Source organism: Adiantum capillus-veneris, chromosome 11 (genome assembly GCF_014529385.1).
Source record: "Adiantum capillus-veneris isolate H3 chromosome 11, ASM1452938v2, whole genome shotgun sequence".
In the NCBI taxonomy this organism is placed as follows: Eukaryota; Viridiplantae; Streptophyta; class Polypodiopsida; order Polypodiales; family Pteridaceae; genus Adiantum; species Adiantum capillus-veneris.
This window is the reverse complement of record NC_140941.1, coordinates 112,709,841-112,737,160: the sequence shown is the minus strand read 5'-3', so window position 1 is coordinate 112,737,160 and position 27,320 is coordinate 112,709,841. Positions and strand designations below refer to the sequence as shown.

At 42.7% G+C, this 27,320-nt stretch overlaps 1 protein-coding gene across 1 annotated transcript in view; it reads right to left on the bottom strand.

Moving 5' to 3' along the window:
- Nucleotides 1-8,181: 8,181 nt before the first annotated feature.
- The window catches only part of LOC147447847 (EAP30/Vps36 family protein), a 90,666-nt gene continuing 71,527 nt past the window's right edge, over nucleotides 8,182-27,320 (bottom strand). The window contains exons 2-7 of the mRNA XM_086523659.1: nucleotides 26,431-26,634; nucleotides 10,023-10,116; nucleotides 9,850-9,907; nucleotides 9,688-9,757; nucleotides 8,787-8,925; nucleotides 8,182-8,691 (exon numbers count right to left, since the gene is read on the bottom strand). Of these exons, the coding sequence (XP_086379785.1) occupies nucleotides 8,597-8,691; nucleotides 8,787-8,925; nucleotides 9,688-9,757; nucleotides 9,850-9,907; nucleotides 10,023-10,116; nucleotides 26,431-26,634 (660 nt within the window). The 3' untranslated portion in view covers nucleotides 8,182-8,596. The remainder of the gene's footprint in view (nucleotides 8,692-8,786; nucleotides 8,926-9,687; nucleotides 9,758-9,849; nucleotides 9,908-10,022; nucleotides 10,117-26,430; nucleotides 26,635-27,320) is intronic.

Genomic DNA, 27,320 nt, shown 5'->3' with positions numbered 1-27,320 from the left:
AAGCACTACCTATTGGGGACTCCATTTATCCTACGAACCGACCACCAAAGTCTCAAGTATTTCATGACGCAAACCAAACTTTCCGACAAACAAATGAGGTGGGCAACTTTTCTTTCGCAATTTAATTTCCATATTGCTCACATAGCTGGTAAGCACAATCAAGTTGCCGATGCACTTTCACGACGACCAAAAGTTAATGCGGTGTCTATATCTACTCACAATGATCTATCCTCTATGATAGATGAGTATGCTATTGACCCTGACTTTAGAGACATAATGTCAGCCCTTGCTTTGGGGAAGAAAGAGGAACCATTCACCTTGCAGGATGGTTATCTTCTCCACGGCAATAGGCTATGTGTTACCCATTCCCTTCGTGAGAAGGTTATGTATGAATCCCATGCTCCTCCATATGCAGGGCATAGAGGTATTCAACCTACTCTCCGAGGAGTAGAGACGTATTTCTATTGCCCTACCATGAAAGTGGACATACAAGAGTATGTTTCAAAATGTGTAGTATGCCAAAAGACCAAGTATGATAGAGGGAAGCAACCTGGATTACTCCAGCCATTGCCTATTCCAAATTCACCATGGGAGAGTATATCCATGGATTTCATCTTTGGATTACCCAAGTCTATCCATGGGAATACAAGAATATGGACAATAGTCGACAGGTTTAGCAAGCAAGCACATTTTATTCCTGTCAAAAAGACTATTAAGGCACATCAAATGGCAACTCTCTTCATATCTCAGATTTTCAAGCACCATGGATTACCCACATCCATCGTGTCAGATAGAGATCCTAGAATGACCAGTAATTTCTGGAAAGGTCTCTTTGAAAATCTAGGAACAAGATTGAATTTCTCTTTGGCCTATCACACACAAACGGATGGCCAAAGTGAGATAGCCAATCTTACGATACTCGATCTACTCAAGACTTATGTTACCGAAGTAGATCAACGCTCACAATGGGAAAAGTATTTACCTCTAGTAGAGTATGCCTACAATAATAATGTACATACTTCTACGGGGAAAGAACCTTTCGAGATCATAGAGGGAAGACCTAAAAGTCCCTTGCTACTCAAAGTACATGGGAAGATCTTCGCCGCCGATGAGTATAGCGGTGACCTACAAGAATCTTTTCAAAAGATTAGGGAGGCTATAGCCATCTCTCAACAAAGGCAAAAAGCTGCTGCTGATAAGCACAGAAGAGCCTTAATGTTCAAAGAAAATGATTGGGTCTTACTCAAGTTTCCTAAGGCTCGATTAAGGCAAACGATGGGCAAAAATCCTACGGGCCATCAAAAGTATTATGCTAAACTAGCAAAAAGATACTATGGTCCTTTCCAAATCTTGAAGCCCATCAATGAGACGACTTATCAACTCAAGTTACCCAACCATTGGCTTATACACAATGCCTTTCATGTAAGCCTACTTAAGCCCTATAAAGGAGAGCCACCAACTGAACCAATTATTGAAGACCCTCCCGAAGTTGAAGACCAAGAAGAGGTGCTACAACCCGAAGCTGTCCTTCGGCATGAAGACAAGGTACTACGACATGGTAAGATAATCCGACGGTATCTTATTAAGTTCAAAAATTATCCTTTTGAAGATGCTAAATGGATGCAAGGAGTACAACTTAAGGATAGTATGAACCTTGTCAATGCTTACAATGCTACATTAGAGTAAGCAAATGTACAACTCTCTTTTAAATGACTCATGTTTTTGTCTTATAAGACTAATCCTCTTTTTAATTGTGCACAAATTTAACTAGTATGCATGCTTAGAATCATGTTTAAGATGACGACGTCTCTCAAACACCAAGTAGAATTTGTCACTCTACTTTGGGAGAATGAAATGGACTAAAGAGCACACATGCTTGCGGAAGCTATGTCTCCCAAGCACCAAATGGATTAGTCATCCATCTTGGAAAGGTGTCGTAGGGTAAAAAAGGGATCCTCTACCCGCTAAGTACGATTGACTAATGACTAAGGCTTTATCTCTTCTACCTCATAGTCGAGGACGACTATGATTTCAAGAGAGAGGTAATGTCATAAAATTTAATATCTAACCAACCCAAATGATTTTCTCATATTAAATTGATCACTTAATGTGGGAGAATAAATGGGAACAAGTGTTAAGATATAGATATGTGCTTATAGATCTATCTCAACACGGAGCCAATAGTAAAGGCGCCCAAATGGGAGATGGTCTATCAAGAGCAAGGCTAACCAATGGAGCATAAGACCTTAGGGTTAGCTTCATTGAAGAGCTCCAATAATGTGTGTAAAAGTCCTTTGACCTTAGGTAAGCTAGGGCTGAGCTTGAGGTGGGAACCCGGCCCAAGCTCGAGGTGCTTGTCGTGCTTGAGGTGCTTGATTAAGATGCTTAGGGTTCTTGATTGGCTCCATGCTTGAGGTGCTTGACTTGGTGCATGATTAAGGCGCTTGAGGTGCCTTGAGAAGCTTGCCTGAGATGCTTGTGGGAACACCCCCTACTTCAAGTGCTTAGTCATGCTTGATGACTAAGGGGCTTGCTCATCCAAAGTCAAAAATATCCCTACAAGGAGGGGGGCGAGCCTACAAGGGGGGGGGGGGGGGGGGGGGGGGGGGGGGGGATGAGAGAGAACACACACACACACACACACACACACAAGGGAAGCCCCAGCTTGAAGAGGCAGCAAGAACACTTGTCAAGTTCCTTCCCATGTTGCCCTCATGGTGTGCGTGAAGCCTATTGGTTGGCCACCCAAGGGGTCCAATGATAATTTAGGATATTTAATTAATTGATTTTGCATTTATCAAGTCCTCTCTCTCAAAGGGGAAAGGGGGACACTTGTCCCAAGGCTACCCATGTTGCTTGTAATGGCTCCTGCTTGTGATTGGCTAGTCCTGGAGGGGTCCAATGAGCTTCAAGCATGAGCTACAAGGGGGGGTCGACCCAAGCAAGCTAGGGGGGTGCTTAGGGGGTATACTCACCCACACACACTCACAAACACTCTCATTGTGTACTATGCAAAGTGCAAGAGCTCCCTCTCCTTCTCCAAGCAAGTAGAGGTTGAGAGCCTACACCAACACTCTTGGCTATGGAGTGCAAATCCATCCAAGAGCCATGCTTCAATGCTTGAGCTTTCCATCTATTTCTTCTTCATTACTATGCTATTATGTATGCTAGCACAAGAGTTATGATAAGTGAGGAACTAGCTCTTTCTCGTATGAAATGTTTCTTCTTCCTCTTCCCTACCCTCATTCCCTGCTAGCTCTCTCCACCTTCGAAGGTGTTTGAGGTCTTAGGACTGAGGCTTGGTATAGTTAAAGCTTTCTTCAAGTTTAGGTTATGCTATGATGGTGATGCATGAAGCTTTCCATCTTCATTGCTTCACCTAGGTCACAAGGAACACAAAGAATGTATTGTAACAAGTCTCTCTTTATGGGAGAAATCATAATACAAATGCCTATTGGAGGGGGGACCGGCTCCACATAAATCCAGTCCTCAACTGTTGTCATGTTCTCTAAATTATCTCTCTTGCAAAAGTATTGTCCATGCCAAGTTAACTAATTGCTATAATTATGTTGCTATCTTCAATTATGTCTACCCACTATGCTCACAAAATCATTTCTTGAAAGTACTCTCATTAAATTCCACTACTCTCAAATTGAATAGGCAAATTCCATTACAACCCATCTCCTAGCTAGTCAAATCCTAGTCGTCGGTCTTTACTTCTGACCTGGTTTCATCCGCCAAGGGCTTGACATCCCCGGTGGCACGCCTCCAAGTTGTCTTGATTAGCGGATTGCGGACAACTTCTACCTCGAGTGACCAATTCTGTGACCTTTGTAACAGGCATTTGGAAATGATCAAACACTAACTCTTGTCGAAAGGTGCCAATACTACCCATATTTAGATCCACATACTTGGGAATGGGCATGTTCATGTTCCACATTATGCAAACCTTTATATCCAAACCCGATCTAACCTATTGCAATTTCATAATGAGCAACACTCGGCCCAACATAGGCCCAACATAGCATTTATGGAATCCACATGGTCATGCAGCCAGAGAAGGAAGCCGTTGAGTGTAACCCACCCAACATATAGGTGCTACCTATGTGAACCAACAGTTTGTATGTGACTAGTAGTGTCATTCTGGCATCTCTTGCCTTTATCTACATTGCACACAAAGACACCCCAACTAATATACATAATTTTCATATCCACAAAATCATAACCAACACATACATTAGCAGGAATTGACCTAGAATAACTTGGCTACTCAAGGACCGTCTTGGTCAACACCTCATGTACCTTGACTTCATGGAAAAAAAAAAGGTACCACTTCTTTTAAGTAGCATGTTGTCCGTGACTAGCTACCTCTCATCTATTTACCTACCAATGTTTCACAAACCAATACATGGAGCAGCATGACTTGACCCAACATTTCTCTTGTGTTTGAGAGTGCACATGTTTATCATGTTTTATGGTTGAATTCCATCACTCCCTTATAATTCAATGCACTCTATTGTTTGTTGAAGAGCACCAATAACACCACTCAATTGGAGTTGGCCCAAAATTTCTTATAAATTTGGTATATCATCCTATTAATCCACTTGTAAGGGCCACTTTCCATTGTGCAAAGTTTTCATGCACAAATATCTAGATAAATACATATCCCCATATTCAACATAGCACAACCCAACACATAGATCAACAAAAATTGGCCTAAACTTTCATGGTTGCTCAAGCTAAAGGACCTTCCCTTGGATATTTAAACAAATTGATATGATTTGGTATCCAAGGCCCTTTGCATGGCATTGATATGAACCTTTTCATTCTCTTTCAAGTTTCAAGCCAATGGTTATTTTTCAATTTTCTACTTTAATCGTGCAAATCAACTCAGATTTACTATTCATCTTATTGTCATTGGTTTGGTTTGCTTTAGCTTTTTCATTACCTAATGTATCTTTGGTTCATGGCAGCAAATATCTATCATCTATTTAAGTAGCATGTTGGGTATGACAAGTTATCTCTTTGTTGTGTTTGGCATATTATTTGATTAGAGTGAGGAAACTTGGTATTCTCTCATTGTAGGTTATATTTATATGTGCCCACTAACACCATAATTTCTTTCTTCATGCCCAAATACATGATGGCAAGTTTGTCCATTCTAACAACCATGTTTTTGTTAACAAAATCCTTAGAACATCCATAAGAATCCATAGAACATGTAGTCAACATATGTGCAAAACTCAACAACTTCCTTAGAACATCCCATAAGAATCCATAGAACATTCCAATCGAAAGCTCCAAAACATGGCATGGCCTTAGAGCATATCCACAAGAGATGGATATTTTTGGGTCCTTGTATGCCCTCTTGATAGTCCATTTCCCTCCACTCCTACCGATATTAAAGGCACTCTCTTGCTACCCATTAGGTGTCCCACCATGACCAAATTCTTCTCCATCCAACAAATCCAAGGTTGTTGTGTTTTCAACCCCATGAGTGCAAATCAAGCGTACAGTTTGTAGCTAGCACATTCAACTCTTGAATTTGCAAATCTTTCCCTTAATACCCTTCCGCAACCACATGGGCAAGATCTCTTCAATGCATTAACTAAGCTTTGGAGGTGTTTCATCCTGAAGGTTTTCTATAGTGGTCATCCATGTATAGTCGAGGAAATTTGCAATTTAGTTAGGTCTCTAAGCATTTAAGTGGATCATAGTTGATGTTTTTGCATGGTTTGTTGTGGATAGAAAAAAGTAGTTGAGCCACATATTATGCATAAGAAGCTCAAAAAGTCATCTTCAGACTATAGAAGTAGGGAAGGACGGTTGGAATTTATGGTTAATATGTGAGATTCCAACCCTGTAGAGGCATTTGTCGTGCACTTTTAGCTTGTTTGGTTGATCTCAAATAGACACAAAGACTTGGCTATCTTTCCTAGATCCCTACTTCTTCTCTCCTCCTTGCTATTCACCCACAGTCGATTGCCCTCCACTTCTTTCATCTTCCCAGCTTATGAATGCACCTTCATGCTTATCGTTAGTTGTGCCACATCCAATGCACTTTTACCATCCATTCAAGTTAGATCTAACACGCTTTCAGCCTCTTGAGTGTTGTATAAAAAATAATACTGACACAAAAGATCACTATGTTCAAAGGACATCTTGCTCTGGAGAACAAGAATGCATTGGCACAAAACCTTTTTCGCATTTGAAACTTTCTTTTACAATATATTTAGAATGAAGAAACGTTCCAATTATCCTATACATCAGGACAAAATATGATTTTATGGATGGATTAGGTTTGTATCCTCATTATCCAAACTGTAGCTAAAACTAGTCATCTTTAAGCAAAGATAGAATTTTCACCTGCATCCATATAAACAAGACAGCAGATTCTATTATCCTTGGAGACGTGTACATGTGGTGTTAAAGAGTCTATCATGTGTTATACATGTCACAATTAAAAATTATTCGACTAGCTACTATCTTGAAAAGGTTTTTTGTGATAAAGCTAAAGTTTTTTCAATTAAACACATCATGGAATCCCAAAGAGGAAATGAGTTCCTTAAAGGTTCCTAAATAGTATTTTACTTTAAAAGTAACTAATAGTACATTTTTTGTTTGTTTGTTCACCATCAAAAGGCCATCATCTCTTTCATGGGAATGGCATCAATGTCATATATAATAACTTTTTCTTTCTTTGTTGACCAATTCCATAAATTCCATCATCTCTTTCTAAAAACTTTCAAATTAATAAGTAAAAATCATCATGAAAGATACCCAAGCAGTCTAATGTAAAAGGCAAAATAGGCCTCTTTAAGATTGTTTGGTCGGTGAATTTAAGACCACTATAGTAAGGCCCGTATGAAATAATAGCCTTACTACAAGATCAAAATTGGAAACAAGAGGTACATAATTCTTCATAGACCTATAAGGAATTGGAATTAATTTTCAAGAAATCTTTATAGATTTTCTATTTCTCAGCACAAATTCAAAGAGAATGAAACTAAGACATGATTTGATACCCTTTATAATTTCTATGTAGATACCATTAGAAGCATCAAAATGAATCTGGACTCATAGTTTACAGATTGTGTAAGTAAAAAAAAAAACATGTAGTATTATGGTATCAAGAGAGTAATCAATACCACTATAGTGATTAAGAATGGTAGAAAAAATTAATGTAGGAGAGAGTGTATAAGGGACAAACTTTGTACCCATGAGTGCTACAAACTAAACAAGCCTTTTACACATGATATTGGAGCTATTGGAAACTTTATTAAGCCAAACAATAAACCATTTCTATGAAAGATTTTGGAAACAATGACCCATCTATGGATGAATCGAAGACAATTGGAAGAGAGCCATTGTGGTGAGGGTTGTACAATTTTGTTAAGAAAGCATTTTTTCACCTATGTGATTAATTCCAATGGATTGTTGACTCCAATCAGAGTATATTGACCAAATTGATCAAACAACGAAGCAAAGTTGAAAGGGCAAGATGAAGATCTCTAGGGTAAGCCGAAATATGGCTCAATCCTTTAGAAATTGATTTTCTTGCATTCAAATTATGCATAATGTTCAGGTCACAAGAGCAAACAACTTTAACCAAACCATATATTCCTTGGTATATGTCAAGCAAGTACCAAATATATTATAGCCTCTATCCCCTGATCAATCAATTCAATTAAGTGTATTAATTTCTATTGCTATCGATTCTACGATTCAAGTAGTCTGCCACGTTTAGGCAACACTACACAAGCATTTAAGTTCACTAGTGATGATGCAAGCCCTAAGACGGGCATTATTTATCACTATGCAAGTTGTTTACAGATCTGCTATTTCTTTAATGCATCTTTAAAGATTAACGGTTTTCAAAAGCCTTTGATTTACAACGTGTAAACTCTCTACTTGCAACTGACAAGAGTTAATTTCTCATCCAAGAAATATTTTATGATATTAGGTTTGCTACATACGAGACATTTGTTGCTACCTAACCTAAAAAACAAGTCATATACAAAGACGTTATTTGTGTTCACATATAGCTTGGCAAGATGGATTTGCGAAGCATGAAAAATTTCAGTGTTGCAAGGCCAATATGGACATTCATCCATGTTGGCAAACTTTGTCAAATCCCCTATTTGAACATAATACAAACTTTGCATTCCATTTCCCCAAAAAGAAAAAAAAAACTTTCTTTGAGCCAATTACATTAGCTTGATATCCCATTAGAAAACACTGTACATTGGGTAATTCATGCAAGTGAGTGAATGCCACAAGGTACAGAGTTCAAACCAGGCCTCAATGCTTCTGGCACCCAATTTGTGTAGCAAGAAAGCTCTTAATTTGACAGTTGAACTATGAAGACCCAAGTTCCTTGCTACAATCTCTCAAGGGAGCCTAGAGTGTTCCAGGCACTCTTTTGTACTCCAACTATAATGACAACCCTGGAATTTACTTACAGCAGCGGCCAAAAAAAGCCTCACAGAAATTCTTGATAAGCTTATGGAGTATTCAATGAAGCTTGTCTCTGCAGCTCATTGAAACAATGGAACAGGATATGTGTGTATAAATGGACCCTGTAAAGAAATCTCTTTCAAAAAGTATCTACAAATCTTTCTATCACCAACTCTCTGAAAAAGTTGAGGAAAAATCGCAACCCATCAGGGCCATCGTCGCGACACAGATCGCCTACATGACAACATTTACAAGCACAACATTCACACAATGTCAAATTATAGAAAAACACTACAGCCTAAAAGTTTGTGATCAAAAGGACGGCTTACCTTTACTCTCTGCAGCAAGAAGTTGTTCCTTGGCAAGAGCAGGTGCCATACCCAAGGCTCTTGCTGCCTCACTTGCGCTGATCCCAACCTTTGTGAACTCCGTTGTCCTTATTAGCAGAGACTTAATCCTCGAAAAAACCTGCAATGAATTCAACAATCCAAGACCTCTTTAAACCACATACACATGCACCTTCACCTGCTTGCATGTCCCCAGCACATGCACACAGCATCTGAATGTGCATCACATAAGAGAAGAAGAGAAAGAGATCTAAAAGTCTATGTGACAAGTCTTGAACTCAAGACCTATTTACTCTAGAGGGAACTCAGATAAGAAATACACCACACTTGGGTAATAGAAAGGTTATTCAAGTTTCCTCTTCTTATTCTCTCTCTCAAGCATCCCGCCTCTTCATCGCAAGTTCGGGTGGCCTGTGTCTGCTTCAGCTCGTTTTTATAGTCATCCTCCACTCCCTAGACCCTAGTCTTTGATGTATCGCCATCTTTTGTAGCTCTCTATCATGGTAGTTTTTCCCCTATGGTTTGTTATCCTTCTTATATCTCGGGAGTGTTTTAACTGCCAGTTCCGATTTACTATGATGCCTACGGGCTTATGTAATGCCTTTGGGCTTCTTGTAATTTGCTACAGTAATACAATGGTCCAAGTCCTCCTTTGAGAGAGAGAGAAATGAAATGAAATGAAATGTTATATTAACGTCTTCAAAAGGCCAAAGTGACCTATGAGACCAAAAAGTTACAATGCGGTGTATCTGATACAAAGTCAGATTAACAAAATAAACTAAACTAGGATAATAAATTAAACTAGAGAGAGAGAGAGAGAGAGAGAGAGAGAGAGAGAGAGAGAGAGAGAGAGAAGAGAGAGAGAGAGAGAGAGAGAGATCACCTCATCATCGCTCTGTGACTTCGACTGAATAACCATCACACCACTGTCAAACCGTCGAAGAACAACAGGCCTGATTGTATCCAAAGAAATCAAGAACATAAAGAAAGAAGCCTTTCAAAACCCTGATTAAGGATTGACACTATTAAGACGCCAAAATCTTACACATCAATTTTCCCCCATAACGTACATGCACGAAGCAAGTCCTCTGGAGAGATGAGCTCTGAAAGAACATAAAAAAAATTTCGTGCATGAGAGTGTTAATTTGCATGCAACTCAATCAATCTCGTGGCAGGAGAAAAAAAAAAAGGCTACTCGTATTCCCAAGGATAGCATACCTGTTCCCCTGGCTCGGTTGAATAAGCAATAGATATCAACTAATGCTAGCATCCCTCCCGCTTTTTGCAAGGGACCATAAACAAAATCTGCCAGCTGTGTCACCATCCCTCTCTCTCTCTCTCTCTCTCTCTCTCTCTCTCTCTCTCTCTCTCTCTCTCTCTCTCTCTCTCTCTCTCTCTCTCTCTCTCTCATCCCTCCCGCTTTTTGCAAGGGACCATTAACAAAATCTGGCAGCTGTGTCACCATCTCTCCCAGCTACGAGCACCTTCTTTACCACTGGGATGGTACAGAGGGCCATTGACAGGATGAGGACCGGGAGGGCATATGATCATGACGGTCTAGCAACGGAGCACTTCATACATGCTAGGGATATGCTAATGGAGGTTCTTGCAGTGTTGTTCAATCGTGCCATGTGTGAGGGGTTACCTGAGACTTGGAGGTTGTCTACTATTGTGCCTATCTTCAAGGCAGGGTATCCTACAGAGCCTGGGAACTACCGCACTATTATGGTTGGACACACATTGGCACAGTTGTATGCATACATTCTTGAGCAGCGCTTGAGTATTTGGGCAGAGGATGAGGGGGTACGGGCAAAGGGTCGGGCCAGTTTCAGGAGGGATCATTGAGGAGGGCAGGTCACATGGGAGACGGATTTACTGTAGCTTTGTGGATTTCCGCAAAGCATCTGACATGGTACCGAGAGCTCGATTGATGCGCAGACTACAGGAGATGGGGGTGCCCATATAGTTGATCTGGGGCATTATGGCTTTGTACAGATCAGTGATGGGACATGTACGCACTCCGGAAGGGGTATCTGATTTAGTTCACTCTACTATTGGGGTGAAACAGGGCTGCCCATTGTCTCCTACTCTATTTGGTATGTATGTCGATGAGGTGTCTGATTACATTGACAGAGAGGGTGACAGAGGTGCCCAGCTGGCAGGATGTGGATCCCATTGTTGTTATATGCTGATGATATTGTGTTGATATTGACTCACCAGAGGGTATGCAGCGACATTTGGATGCACTACACAGTTTTTCAGAGGATAGTGGATTGTGTGTAAACCTTGGTAAAACCAAGGTTATGGTGTTTAACACCACACCACAGTGGATCAGGAAATCAGCACCTACTTTCACATATGGTCAGGAGACTGTGGAGTATACAGATGCGTACACTTACCTGGGGGGCAGTCTTCACTAGGCCGAGATTTTCTTTGAGAAGAGCAGCAGAGACTAGACTGACTAGAGCTTATGCGGCTTTGAGAGGACTAAGAGGATGTGTTCGCAGGTTCAGTTTCAAGAACCTAGGACAAAGCTATGGCTCTTTGATACTTTGGTTGCATCTACTATGCTATATGGGGTGCAGGTTTGGGGACCTTCTGTAGGCCACGATGGTTGCAGACGTATGGAGAGGCCCTTGGTATCAATGGTCTCTCGATTGATTAGAGCCAAGGCGTCCGTACCACATGATATCATTCGAGCGGAGTTAGCTGCCCCCCCCTATGGAGATTGAGGCGCTTACTAGATCAGTCTCCTTTGTACACAGCCTATGGGATACTACCAGAGACAGATATGCCAGGCTGGCCCTAGAGTCCTCCAGACAGCTATCTCTACAGGGGGATACATCATGCTGGTATGCACAGATGACATCATGCTTTCAGACACATGGCTTCACCATGGACAGGCTGCCTCCTTTTCATTACTCTCTACAGGCACCCTTCATGTCTCTAACACGGCTGGAGATTACTAGAGTCACTCATCAGGATCTGATCCAGCTGGACACGAGGAGGACATGGATAGAGCCGGTACAGGATTTGGGCACGAAGATGGCTTTCTATAGAGAGCATCTTCTCCACCTCACAGGGGATGGGTTTGTGATTCGACCTAGCTATATGGACACACATCTTTCTCATGGCTTGCATTGTGCCATTGGCCAAATACGCACATCCTCACATCAGCTCGAGATTGAGACTGGCAGATTCAGAGGGATACCAGCAGATAGCAGGATATGCCGCTTATGTCATCTAGAGCCAGAGACAGAGTTATATTACATATGTCATTGCACAGTGTACTATGAGATACGAGGCCGTTTTCATTGTCTATTCAGAGAGGGTTTTGGGCCTCTATATAGGGTCATGAGCTATGAGGATCAGAGATGTCTTGGACTGTATCTACTTGAGTTACACAGGCACAAAGACACTTTACTGAGGAGAGTTGGAGAGAGACGGTCCCAACGACAGATTACAGATTTCTCACTAGATATTGGACCCCCAGAGGAGCAGCCACCATTGCAGAGCTCTGTCCGCACTCATACTACCGCTACCAGCATTCTCATAGACCGAGCATTGGAGCTAGGGAGATCTAGACGCCCGCGATTGAGGAGAGGAGCTACACAACATCGACGGAGACTACAGCAGAGGATTCGAGCCATACTCTCTCGACGTCCAGAGTGCAGATGAGGATGGATCTCCACCATATCTTCACCCCTCCCCCCCCCCCCTTTTCTTTCATTGTACTACACATTATATTTTGTTTCAGTTCCTTTTGATTCCGGACATGGTTTCAGATTCACTATGTTGTAACGGCTTGGTCTCATAGGTCATTTTGGCCTTTTGAAGACGCTAATATATCATTTCATTTCATCATCATCTCTCTCTCTCTCTCTCTCTCTCTCTCTCTCTCTCTCTCTCTCTCTCTCTCTCTCTCTCTCTCTCTCTCTCTCTCTCTCTCTCTCTCTCTCTCTCTCAGTGGACCATCACAGCAGAGTTGGTGAGAGGCCTTTGGTTTCTATGATCTCTCGGATGATTAGGGCCAAGGCCTCCTCAGTACCACATGAGATTGTTAGGGCGGAGCTTGCTGCCCCTCCGTTGGTAGTGGAGGCGCTCACTCAAGCAGTCTCCTTTATACATAGCACCTGGACTCTCCCCAGAGATAGATAACTCAATTAGCCCTGGAGTCTTTACGACAGCTGGCATCACAGGGAAATAGGTCATGTTGGTATGCACAGATGGCATCTTGGTTTCAGCTGCATGGTTTTAGTATGGACAGACTACCCCCATTTCAGTACTCTTTAGATGCACTCTCCATCTCCCTCACTCGGGCAGAGATTACGAGGCTCATCAGGTAGGACTTGACTCATTTCGATACCAGGAGGACATGGATACAGCCTACACATGAGAAGATGGGTTTCTATAGAGAGCATCTTCTTCAACTTACGGAGGATGGATTTGTGATCAGACCCGGATACATGGATACTCATCTATCTCACGGGATACGGTGTGCTATTGGTCAGTGATGCACATCCTCACACCAGCTAGAGATTGAGACAGGTAGGTTTAGGGAAGTGTCAACCAAGTCCAGGACTTTGTCAGTTGTGTCAGACAGAGCTAGAGACAAAGTTACACTACATATGTCATTGCGCTATGAGATACGAGGCCGCTTGCATTGTCTTTTCAGAGAGGGTTTTGGACCACTTTCTAGGGTCATGAGGTATCAGGATCAGAGATGCCTTGGACTCTACTTATTAGAACTACGCAGACAGAGAGGACCTCTTGAGGAGGGGCTCAAAGAGGGAGATACAGCTAAAGCAGCAAATTACAGATTTCTTTCGGTCATAGACAGAGAAGTAGACCCCACAGTATAGCGGCACCAAAGGCACATTGCTTGATCACGCGATAAGAGTTAGGGTGATCCCGTCGCCCCGGATGAGGGGGTCATCTCGATACCGACGGAGACTACGACAGAGGATCCACACCATACTAGCACGACACAGGAGTCGCCAGAGTGCTCACTATGGAGAACATTGAAGTTACTCTCGAACACTGATGTTCTTTTTAGCTTTTATTTTACTTCATTTTATTTTGTACCCAGACATTGTATAAGATCCACCAAGATTGTATCAATTTGGTCTCATAGGTCATTTTGACCTTTTGAAGACGTTTAATATAACATTTATAACCTTTCTATCACCCAAGTGTGGTAGATTAGTTATGCCATTTCCCTCTTCAATAACATGTCTTGAGTTCAGCTCCTCGTCGACTAGATCTTTAAGAGACATAGTTTCCTACGACGTTAAAACTCTCTTCTTCTTCTTCTTCTTCTTCTTCTCTCTCTCTCTCTCTCTCTCTCTCTCTCTCTCTCTCTCTCTCTCTCTCTCTCTCTCTCTCAATAAAAGTGGGGTTTGACCCTTTGCATTCCAAATTATCGATCATAGGTCCATAAACACAGCATTTTCAGCCTCTTTCCATAGCCATTTCAGCCCCACAACAGTAGCAGATTTTCAGCCATAAGACCAGCAAATCAGCGTTTTTCCTTAGCATTTTCAGCAATAGCAGAATTCAGCCAGCAGCGTTTTTGGACAGCAATACAAACACGGCAGAATTCAACCCTTAGATCGGTCTCGCCATCCCCGTCGTCGTCATCGATCTAGCCTAGGCTTACATCAGTCACATGCATCCACTTTGTACCAATTTGTGCAATCAATCGTAGATCACTCTCGCCAACGAGAGTGGGGCCTTCGGAGGAGGGTTTTACAACGTCTTGGTGTCGTATTTCTCTTCTCTCTCTATCTCTCAGTCTCATACACTTGCACGCACAGTGTCCATTCACTTTGTTTGTAAGTTGCAGCGGAATGAATGTTGTATTTTCTCAAGATTAGTGATCTTTATTGCTCAAGGTTCCTTTTAGTTCTTAGGGAAAGAGAGAGCTTTCCGTCTTATGGAGAGTGCTATGATCACGAACAAAGCGAATGGACAATGTGCGTGCAAGTGTATGAGACTGAGAGAAGGAGAGAGAAGAGATACGACACCCGAGAGGTTGTCCTCCGAAGGCCCCACTCTCGTCAGCGAGAGTGGTCTACTTGATTGCACAAAGGTGTACAATGCGTATGCAATGGACTGATGTAATGGGACTATGCCGATGACGACGACGGTGATGACGACGACGACTTGATGGCTGAAATCTGTGATCTTCTAATCGCTGAATTTGGGGACTGTTTTGGTGGCTGAAAATGACTGTTTTGGCTGCGTTTTCTTGGCTAAAGTTGGGGGGACTTCTGCAACCGACTGGGGGCTGATCTGCTTCTGTTCCATATGCTGAAAATCTGCGTTTTTAGGTTGCAAACCAAAAACGCTGACCTGCTGTCCTAGCGTTAGTGATTTTCTGACCTTCTGCTGCCGAATGGCTGGAAACAGGAAACGCTAGGCCTGATATGCATCTGCTGATGAAAACGCTACAAGGGCTGATGTTTGCTCTGTTGAATTCAATGAAGAAAAACGCTGAACCTGCTGCTGATGCTAGCGTTAGTAAATGCTGGAAAAACGCTGAGGTGGTCAAGGAGAAAACCGCTAGGCTTTGATGCTTTCTGGCGATGGTGGTTGGATAAGGAAAACGCCAAGGAACTGGGGGGAATGGCGATGGCGATGGCTTGCTATGAAGAAAACGCCAAGTCTGTTAGAGGCAAGGCGATGGTGCTGAGGGGGGTACCGCTGAGAAGTTGCCTGTTGAGCGGGAAGCTCCTGCTGCCTCTTCTACCAGAAAGTGCTAACTTGGGTTTGCTTATATATTAACTTAGCAAAATTGCCCTACCTACTTTTGTTGGAAAGTCACTTAAAAATAATAAGTGAAAATAACCAAAAATAGGCTAAATGCACTCGAAAATTCCCCTAACCGATGCTAATGGATTCTGATGGGAATTCCGATGATCATGCTGTGTGCAACCGGAGGATATGCATCTATGCTAAGTGACTGGGCATGCACGGTTTACGAATAGACTCACAAATGTGCCAGATCACTACTAATCTAAACTAACTGAACTGATGAACCTTGATGTGGTGTAGCTTGTCCATGGACACATAGGGTTGGGATGTGTCACGTGACATTGTTTATGATCATTGCACTCTCTCATTAAGAACGGAAGGCTCTCCCTTCCATAAGAACAAAAAGGAACCTTGAGCACATTATGGAGCACTCATCTTGAGAAAGAACAACATTCATTCCGCTGCACCTTACAAAAGAGGACCTTCACGCGGAAATCCAAGCATTTAAGGCGGACTCACAAGCACTTAAAGAGGAGGTTTCGGCCTTCAAATGAGAGCTTGCCAAGACTAGAGCAAGCGGTAGACTTGCAGGAGAAATCCAGCCTTCAATGATAGAGGAACTCAAAGTCATGAAGGAACAAGTACGGAAGATTGAGGAGGGAGAGAAGCAACATGAGGTAAAAACGTCCTCGTGGGTGGATGTGATCACGAAGACACGGAAGGTGGATGAGGCCGAGAAATGGATAGAAGTCGCCAAGAAAGGGAATGGAAAAGAAACAACAACCATCCCCACTCCCACAATCATCAACATGACCTTAGAAGAAGAGCAAAGGAGGGAGACTATAGCTTTACATGTACGAGTAACCGGTCTAAAAGATCGTGATGATGTGGAGGGGGAAGTCAAGGAACTTCTCATCATGATGGGTAGTGAGGCTACTCACACAAAGGCATGGAGGGTGGGAAAGAAGAGAGAAGGAAATGGAGAGACTTCAAAGGAGAGAGCATTGATCATCTGTTTCCCCTCAATGGAAGCGACGAACTTCTTGAAGAAGCATCCTACACTAAAGAAGACGGGGATATTTCTTGGGAATGACCTCACACTCTCACAACTTGCCCATATAAATGAAGTTATGCCCGAGAAAAGGACAGCTTGAGAGAAAGGAAATTGACCTTCTATAGAGATTGAAGAATGGTTATTATGGAGAGGCGCTTCGCATGATGGCGCGAGACCACACTCAAAGCTGCTACTTGGAATTGTAATGGACCTCTACACCTTGATGTAGGTGCTTTTGAGAATAATTTCACTGGGAGGGACATCATCTTCTACTCTGAGACACATCAGGCCTCTAAGGGCGTAAGCAGTCCATGCTACATGTTATCTGATACACATGGGAGACAGCTTGCAAATGATGAGTGAGTAGCAATGTGTGCAAGTGATAGAGCACGAGAAGATGTGCAAGGCTTAAGGCTTGGAGAGGAGGCGATGATCTGCAGAGATGGGGGCGTGAGAAATCGAAGTAGGAGAGAGAGAGAGAGAGAGAGAGAGAGAGAGAGAGAGAGAGAGGCTACACGTTTTCGTAAGGGGAATAGTTGAGAGTATGAATTTGGCTCTCATTCCGTTTATTGACGTATAGGACCATTTTTAAGTTAGTGATCAAGTTCAATGTGAACTTGGCCAAAGGTTAGTAATCTTTAAAAATATACACAAAAGGAGTCATTTGGGCCTTTAATGCAACAACCTCCCACTTAAAGGTTAGAATGGCGCCTTTAAGCTACGTGACTCCCACCATCTGTATGCATAGCTGATGATGTGCTTTCGATAAGCACTTAGTGAGAGCATCTGCTGGATTTTGTGATGTATGGACCTTAACCAATGTAATAAGGCCATCCTCAAGCACTTCTCGAATGAAGTGATACCACACATCAATATGCTTTGTGCGTGCATGAAACATGGCATTCTTTGCCAGACATATGGCACTCTGGCTATCACAACCAAGCATAGGTGCCTTGGCAGGCAAACCAAACTCACTGCATAGACGTGCTAACCAAATGGCTCCTTTGGAAGCCTCACTGCCTGAAATATATTCAGCCTCAGTGGTAGACAATGCAACAATCTTTTGCAATCTAGAACACCATGAAACAGCACCTCCTGCAAGAGTAAACACATAACCACTTGTGGATTTCCGTGTATCCACATCACCAGCCATGTCCGAGTCACAAAATCCCTTCAACTCCAATGGTCCTTTACTATAGCAGAGGCATTTGTTTTTAGTCCCTTTCAAGTACCTCATAATGGACTTCACTACATCCCAATGCAACCTACCTAGATTAGCCATAAACCAGCTCACAACTCCCACTGCATGGGCTATGTCAGGCCTAGTAGCAACCATAGCATACATAAGTGAACCACAAGCTGAAGCGTAAGGCACACTTTGCATGTCATTGGCTTCTTCCTTTGACTTGGGGCAATCATCCTTGGAGATTTTGACATATGGCTGTAATGGCACGCCAAGAGACTTTGCTTCAGCCATGTTAAATCTGTCCAGCACCTTTTCAATGTACTTTTCTCGCGACAAATACAATATGCGCTGGTCCCTTTGCCAACTAACCCTCACTCCAAGTATATGTTCAGCTGTCCCAAGGTCTTTCATTGAAAATGCAGATTTCAGTTGCTCTTTAAGAGCATCAACACTGCTTCTTTTCTTTGCAGCAATTAACATATCATCCACATAGAGCACAAGAATGTTAGGGCTTCCATCCTCATCACGTTTGATATACAAACAATGGTCTGCATGGCTTCTTTTGTAACAATGTTTGAGCATGAAGCAGTCAAACTTCTTGTACCATTGTCTACATGATTGTTTCAGCCCACACAAGCTTCTATTGAGCATACATACCAAATGTTCCTTGCCAGGAATAACAAAACCATCGGGTTGCTTCATGTAAAGCTCTTCCTCCACATCACCATGCAAGAAAGCGGTATGTACATCCATTTGGTCCATTTCCAAATCAAGGGCAGCTACTATGGCAAACAATACACGCAAAGTGGTCATCTTCACTACAGGAGAGAACACTTCCTGAAAGTCTATGCCCTTGGTTTGAACATATCCCTTTGCAACCAACCTTGCCTTATACTTGGGTTTTGCATCAACTGTCTTGATTTTATACACCCATTTGTTAGGAATAGCCTTCCTTCCTTTGAGCAATTCCACCAAATCCCAAGTATGATTAGCATGCAAAGCTTTAATCTCTTCTTGCATCGCAAGCTCCCACTTATCGTTGTGCTCACATGTCTTTGCCTCTTTATACGTAAGGGGCTCTCCCTCATCTGTCAACATAATGTAATGAAAAGAGGGATCATATCTACTCAGTCCGTCTTAGTCCAGTAGACCGCCTCACCCAATGATCCACATTATCCGTTAATGGGTCTACATCAGGTAGCATGATAAAATCATCAACAATGGGCTGCTGTACATCATTTTCAGCACCTTTTTCAGCATTGTTTCGTGGCCGCAAATGTCCTTCAGGAGCCTCAATTTGCTGCCCAACATCATCTGGCTCAAACACCATTGGATCGTCTACATTTTCAGCCATATGTGGTGCATCCTGAGGGTCAAAAATAGGCCTAACAGATGGCTGGTCATGCTGAAATTTGACCCTTTTATCGTCATGCTTTGAGGCACAATTGTTTTGAAGCAGCCTTGCCTCATTAAAAACAACATCCCGGCTATGCACAACCCTTTCGAGCTGAGGTAACCAAATCCTGTAACCCATTTCGCATTCTTCACCATATCCCAGGAAAAGGCCTTTAATGGACTTGGCATCTAGTTTACTTCTCAACTCAGGTCTAATATGCACAAAAGCTTCGCAACCAAAAATGCGTAAGTGATCATATAAAGCAGGCTTGCCAAACCAAACCTCTTCAGGGATGTCACCTTTCAAAGACATGTGAGGGGATCGATTGCATATATGCACTGCAGTTTTCAAAACTTCTCCCCAAAATCCATGAAAAGATTAGCTGTGGACAGCATGCATCTCACCCTCTCACAAAGTGTTCTATTGAATCTTTCAGCCACACCATTAGAAGAGGGGCTCAGTAAGCTCCCTCTTAATGTCCAAATTTTCACAAAATTTGTTAAATTCAGCACTTGTGAACTCCCCCCCCATTGTCCGTACGCAAGCATTTTAGCTTTCTACCTGTTTGGGTGGTCGAAAATGCATGAAATTTCTTAAACGCAGCAAAGGCCTCATCCTTAGACTTAAGCAAATAAACCCAAATTTTCCTAGAATGATCATCAACAAAGGAGAAAAAATAGCATACACCTCCCATAGACTTAGTAGACATGCTACATACATCAGAATGTATAAGATCAAGCACACAAGATTTACGAAACACCAGAGTAATAAGAACACTTTACTTGCTTGCCATATTGACATTCATTACAAAAGTCAAGCTTTGTGCCTTTAGCATCAAGCTTGTTCAAAGTACAAAGCTTAGAAAGGCCCTTTTGGCTCATATGGCCAAGCCTCTTGTGCCACAACTCCATGTGACAGTTAATTTCAGCCAATGCAATAAACTTGCCCAGCACGGCCTTTCCATGCATGCAGTAAAGTGTCCCTTTCTTTGTGCCCTTTACAATCAGCCTTGAGCCTTTAGTCATTTTCCATGATCCTCTCTCAAACAAGATGTTGTAACCATGCATATCCATCTGACCAACAGAAAGCAGACTCTTCTTGATTCCCAGCACATATCTAACATCATGCAAGACAAGCTCATTTGTGCCATCTATGGAGAGATGCACAGTGCCAATACCCTCAATGGAACATGCATGATTGTTTCCAAGGTATACATGGCCATACTTGCTTGCATCAAAAGTAGAGAAACACTCCTTGATAGGAGTCACATGAAATGAAGCACCGGAATCAACTATCCAAGTCTGGGATAATGCATCATTGACAGTCAACAAAGCATCAATAAGATCACTCTTGGTGATTTGCATGTCCTGTGAATGAACATTAAGAGAGGCATCAAGGTCATAAGCATCATCATCTGACAAAGTGGCACACAAAATATCCTCTACATCTGACAGCTCCTCAATCACAACACTAGAAGCCACATTGGCCTTCTCTTTGTCCTTTGAGCTATTCTATGCATCTGTCTTGACTTCCTTCTTCTCTTTCTTTTTGTCTCCGCCATTCTTTTTCCGTTCTAACTCGGCTTTGTAGTACCTGCAATCGGGTTTCTGGTGACCTTTCCTGCCACACTGATAGCAAGTCACATCACCCTTGCCTTTGCTGGCATTTCCCCTTTCCTTACTCTTACTCTTACTCCTTTGTGCATAGACATTATTCTTCTCTGTCCTGCCTCTAACCATGTTGGCAGAACTGCCTCCCTCTCCACCTGCTTTCCTCCCGATTTCCTCATTCAAGATAGAACCCCTAACACCATCAATGGTCAAATTGGGGTTATTCGACAATGAAACCACCAATGTTTCCCATGAATCAGGTAAGGTCATAAGCAAGAAGATAGCTTTCAGCTTATCATCAAAAGGAGGCAAACCTAAATCCTATAACTGTGACAAAGTACTTGTAAACAACGACAAGTGCTCTACAGCGCTCTTGGACTCATCTAGCTGCATGCCAACAAGTTTTTGCATCAAATGCACTTGGTTGACAGACGTTGTATTCTCATACATCGCCTTTAACTTCTCCCACACATCAAAAGCATTTGTGAAACCTTTCAAATCAATGACTGTCTCATCGGTCATGGTCATTTTGATGTATGTAACTGCCTTCCTGTTCAGCCTAACCCATGCTTCATCCGACATATTCTGTGGCTTTACTTGTTCAAGTGCCCCTTCACAATCCTTAAGAAATAGGATTCCCTCGATCCTGTCTTTCCAAAGGTCGAAACCTGTTTCGTCGAACCTCCTAATCTCGAAGAGATTCTTCACATCCAAAGAAGATGAGGCCATAGATGCACGAAGAAGAGGGCTAATACGCTGAATTTTTGGGCAAAATGCACCAAAACCGGAGTATAACCTCACAGAAGTGTGTACTATAGCTCCAAATGGTCAAAGGAGCAATTTGGGCAAAATGGGTCAATTTAGGCAAAAAAAGCAATTTCTCAAAATTTCTACACAGGGTATTTCAGCGTGTGAATTTATGTTTAGTTGTTTTTAGCCTCACAGGACATACATAAGGCTAATGCACAACCTTTAGAAGCATGTATGAGCAAAATCTCCAATTTGTAGCATCAAATTGCAAAAAATTGAGCCACAAATGGTCATACATAGCCAAAACTTATCAAATGTGCATAAATTGCATCAATTTGCACTTTCCTCAATGTAGATGCATCAAAAATACACTTGCAAAAATCTGCGTAAATCTGAAATTTGCTGAAAACACCTGTTTTTCAGCAATTTCTTTGTTTTCGGGTAGCGGGGACTTAGTAAAGATGTTCCCTCACCTTAATACATGATTTGCAAAACCTGTATTTTCTTGTCATAACCTGTAATTTGCTGATTTTGACCTAATTTCAGCCTGCTTTAGGTCAATTTGACTAGCCGGGAGCCCTCTAGTGTCCGGGAACGAGTCCTTTGGCGATAAAATTGCAAAACCTCGCGTGAAAGTTGACCTCCTTGGCTGAAAATCAGTGTTTGCAGGTTGATGAGTGCGCAGCAATGTGTACAAAGTGATAGAGCACGAGAAGATGTGCAAGGCTTGAGGCTTGGAGAGGAGGCGATCTGCAGAGATGGGGGGGGTGAGAAATCGAAGTAGGAGAGAGAGAGAGGCTGCACGTTTTCGTAAGGGGAATAGTTGAGAGTATGAATTTGGCTCTCATTCCCTGTATTAAAGTATAGGACCATTTTTAAGTTAGTGGTCAAGTTCAATGTGAACTTGGCCAAAGGTTAGTAACCTTTAGAAATATACACAAAAGGAGTCATTTGGGCCTTTAACCCAACAGCAGATAGCAGACTCCATCCAGGACGGGGCTCAAGAGGAGTGGCAGTTCTATTTAAAGAGGAGCTGGCAGCCATTGATACATATAGCCCGCATGGATGAACATGCGAAGTACATCTGGGTGAAATTGAGGACAGAGACAAGTAGATACCTCTACATTGCTATTTAGTATTTTCCTCCTAGTACGCCAGTGTATGCATCACCTAGAGGACAGTTCCCCTTTTCTATTTTGGATGATGACATATGGGAGTTCTCCAAGGATGATGGCATTATCATCCTGGGGGACTTCAATGCTCGGAATGCCCATCACCAAACAATATTCCATGATACTTCAAAGGAGATGCGGAGGGAGCTTGATGTCACAAAGATATCTAGACTCTCACACGACGAGGACCACACTGAGTATGGACGAGACCTGATAGACATGGGGATTGCACATGGATTGGCCATTTTGAATGGGGTCTCCACACACACTCGGTATACCTTCACAAGGGAGACAGACTATGACGAGGAGTGTAGAGAGACGAGGATCAGACTACAAAGAGAGGTGCTCACTGGTATCACCACACATAGACAGTCAAGATATCTTTCGCCGCCTAGTGCGACAAAAGAAGAGGGCCTACCTATCTCAGTTAGAGCAGGATCTGTACTAGTTTATGAGTCAGGATTCACGCGACGCATGGATGTTATTCCATGAGCACTCACCATCACCCGACGCCATCACCTCCACAATGACATGGGGGGAATATTCCACATCTCTATACACAACGTCAGGGCAGCCACCCTTGCCTGACCCCCCAGAGACATGCCCAAAGACCTGTACTTTCTTTATTGCTGAGAGGGTAAGGAGAGCCATAGACGGGATTAAGACAAGGAGAGCACAGGATCATGATGGTCTAGTAGCAAAGCACTTCATTCATGCCAAAGATATGCTTGCAGAGCCTTTTGCTATGATGTTTAGTCGAGCCATGTATGAGGGTTTCCTACGACTTGGAGTATGTCGACAATTGTGCCTATTTTCGAGTCATGAGATCCCATGCTTCCCGGGAATTATCGCACCGTCATGGTTGGTCAAACATTGGCTAGGTTATATGCATCTATTCTTGAGCAAGAGTTGAGTAGATGGGTAGAGAGAAGGCATACGTGCATCAGGGCAAGCACGGTTCAGGAGAGGTTACTCCACTCTTGACCAGATTCTGACACTCAGAGCTATTATTGAGGAGGGTTAGATACCATGGCACAAGGATCTATTGTAGCTTTGTGGATTTCCACAAAGCTTTTGACACAATGCTGAGAGCCAGACTTATACGCAGACTGCAAGACATGGGTGGGCCCATAGAGCTGATATGGGGATCTTGGCTTTATGCAGGACAGTTGTGGGGCAGGTACGCACTGCTCAGGGCATGTCTGACATGGTTCATTCCACAATTAGTTTGAAGCAGGGATGTCCCCTATCTCCGACTCTTTTTGGGATGTATGTGGATGAGTTTTCAGACTATGTAGAGCGAGAGGGAAACAGAGGTGCTCAGCTAGCAGCCACATGGATTTTGCTATTGTTATACACTGATGATATTGTGCTGATTTCAGACTCTCCAAAGGGGATGCAACGTCATTTGGATGCATTGCATGTATTTGCCCAGGATAGTGAATTGTCAGTGAACCTTGGTAAGACCAAGGTAACGGTGCAAGGCACAATGGGTCCACGTGGTCAGCTCCCACCTTTATAGTCGAGAGACTGTGGAGTATACAGATGCATATACCTATCTCGGGATGGTCTTCAATGGCCCAATATTTTCCTTGAAAAGAGTAGCGGAGACGAGATTGACCAGAGCTTACGCGGCTTTAGGGAGACTAGAGAGGATGTGTTCGCATGTTCAGTTCCAGGAACCTCAAACAAAGCTCTCGCTCTTTGACACTCTAGTCACTTTCGCCATGCTATAAGGTTTGGGGACCCTCAGTGGACCATCACAGCAGAGTTGATAGTGCTAATGGTTGGAGATGTTTGGAGAGACCCTTGGTTTCTATGATCTCTTGAATGATTAGGACCAAGGCCTCAGTACCACATGAGATTGTTAGGGCGGAGCTTGCTGCCCCTCCGTTGGTAGTGGAGGTGCTTACTCAAGCAGTCTCCTTTATGCATAGCACTTGGACTCTCCCCAGAGATAGATACACTCGATTAGCCTTGGAGTCTTCACGACAGCTGGCATCACAGGGAGATAGGTCATGTTGGTATGCACACATGGCATCTTGGTTTCAGTTGCATGGTTTTAGTATGGACAAACTACCCCCATTTCAATACTCTTTGGATGCACCCTCCATCTCCCTCACTCGGGCAGTGATTACGAGGCTCGTAAGGCAGGACTTGACTCAGTTGGATACCAAGAGGAGATGGATACAGCCTACACATGAGTTGGGTACAAGATGGCTTTCTAGAGAGAGCATCTTCAGCTTATGGAGGATGGATTTGTGATTAGACCTGGATAGATGGATACTCATCTATCTCAGGAGATACGGTGTGCTATTGGTCAGTTGCGCACATCCTGACACCAGCTAGAGATGAGATAGGTAGGCTTAGAGAAGTATCAGCCAAGTCCAGGACTTTGTCAGTTGTGTCACACGGAGCCCAAGACAGAGTTACACTACATATATCATTGCCCAGTATAGTATAAGATACGAGGCCGCTTCCATTGTCTATTCAGAGAGGGTTTTGAACCACTTTCTAGGGTCATGAGATATCGTGATCAGAGATGCCTTAGACTCTATTTGTTGGAACTACGCAAACATAGAGAGGACCTCTTGAGGAGGGGCCCAGAGAGTGAGATACTCTCTCTCTCTCTCTCTCTCTCTCTCTCTCTCTCTCTCTCTCTCTCTCTCTCTCTCTCTCTCTGTGTGTGTGTGTGTGTGTGTGTGTGGGGTGGGGTGGGGTCTTTTTTTTTTTTTTTTTTTTTTTTTGGGGGGGGGGGGGTTTGTTTGGGTTACAGTTTAACGTGGGACACTGATAGACTGCAGTAAAACAAGCCTCTGCCCAATAGACTCAAGGAAGAGATCAATGCTCAAGCATCCCTCGAACCATCGCCACAATTGTCCGGTTCTTCTGCTTGACAACTCCATACTGTGATGGAGTGTAGAGAGTAGTCAACTGGCGCAAATTGCCCCTTGTCCAAGGACTTGGCAAATACTCCTCAGATATTAAAGCTTTACCTTAAGGCTTTTGGTTTAGCTGCAACTGTTCCAAAGGTGCAGCACGTGCTGCACAAGAGAGGAGCCACTCACTCCTTTGTGAGAAAAGACAAGTCTGTATTAATGAGTATTGTGGGTCCTTGAGGATGCTCAGGTCAACACACAACACAACATCTACACAAATCCCCACACAGTCACACACAATAAAGTGTTGTTGGAACTCCATCTTCAGTGGTAGGTACTCAAAAGACTATGCCTCACAAACTTTGGTCTTCTAGAACTAGTTAGCAGTGAATGTTCCTGATCATGCATCCTTACAAATTGGCCATATAATATTGGCTCTGGCTCTTTTTTATGCACTTTTTCCAGATTCTCAACACAAGGGGAGATGACTCCTCGTGCCTGCATTGTCATCAGACAATAAATAAAAGTATTTTGTAAGTGGCCATCAATGTTTCTCTTTAAGTTAATCAAAGTTTTAAGTTGTCATGTTTTGCTCCTGCCATTAAGGAGAATAATCCCCCCCTCCAAAAAAAGACAAAAAATTGCACCACACACAAGCGGCAGGACCAAGCATAGGCACCATCAGAAAGTCAGACAAAAATTTGACCATACAAAGACCATCTTGTAGTGGAAACAAAACAGGCTGTCCTAAAAACCATTTGACACTTGGCCACACCTTAGTGTACGTGTTGCAGGCTGGCTAGCACAGCACTAAGAAAGGCACCTGGCGGGATAACTGCTGATGGTAGAGAGCACCAGCTGTTTCCTTTGTGACAGGAGATGCTATACCAACACTCAGCATCCAATCTTGCATTTCTTGACGTGATTTTAAGTCTTCATCATCTGTTGACTCTGCTTGCACAGTTGGTGCTGCCAATAACTTCGCCCTCATTTTTTCAGCCAGAACCACCATCTCCTTTGCTTTACTCTGCAAATATCGTCAAGCAACAAAGAAAGCAGAGACATGAGATGTTTTGTACAAGCAAAAGCCCATCCTATATATTAGGCTTTATATCTAGAAAACCCATTACAGTGATTTGTATGCTTGTATACATTTACTACCAGTATAACCTATTATCTATCCTGGATAGAAAAAGTAAACTGTTTCTATCCAAAAATATATATTTAACATTTCAATGGAGTCACACAAAGACGTGCTTATACAAAGTGCTCATAGCAAATCATGCTGCACTGAAAAGAGGACATTCATATTTCTCTTGGTAAAATATTACTACCCATGCACAAGAACCTTGCCAGATTTTTCAAATTGTCTACATTGCATACCGACAGTAGTAATTATGAATAACAAATTATAAGCCACATTTTGCCACATTGTCAACATCCTCGACTAGGATTTTGCCACATCTTGCCTTGTTTAAGCAGCCATAGAGATTTTGAAGGGCTGAGGATAAGAAAGCTGCTCTAGAAGGCTTCATGTTTCCACTCCTAATAACAGCACCAAGTTCAAACCAAGTGAGCTTCTCTCACACACATATCAACACCCTCATGTGGCCATTGAAAATTCCTTAAAATACATTACAGAAACATGTAAAATACAAGGCTACCAGAACACCAAGATGCCAAAACCGTAAAAATTTAGGATTTCTATTCATC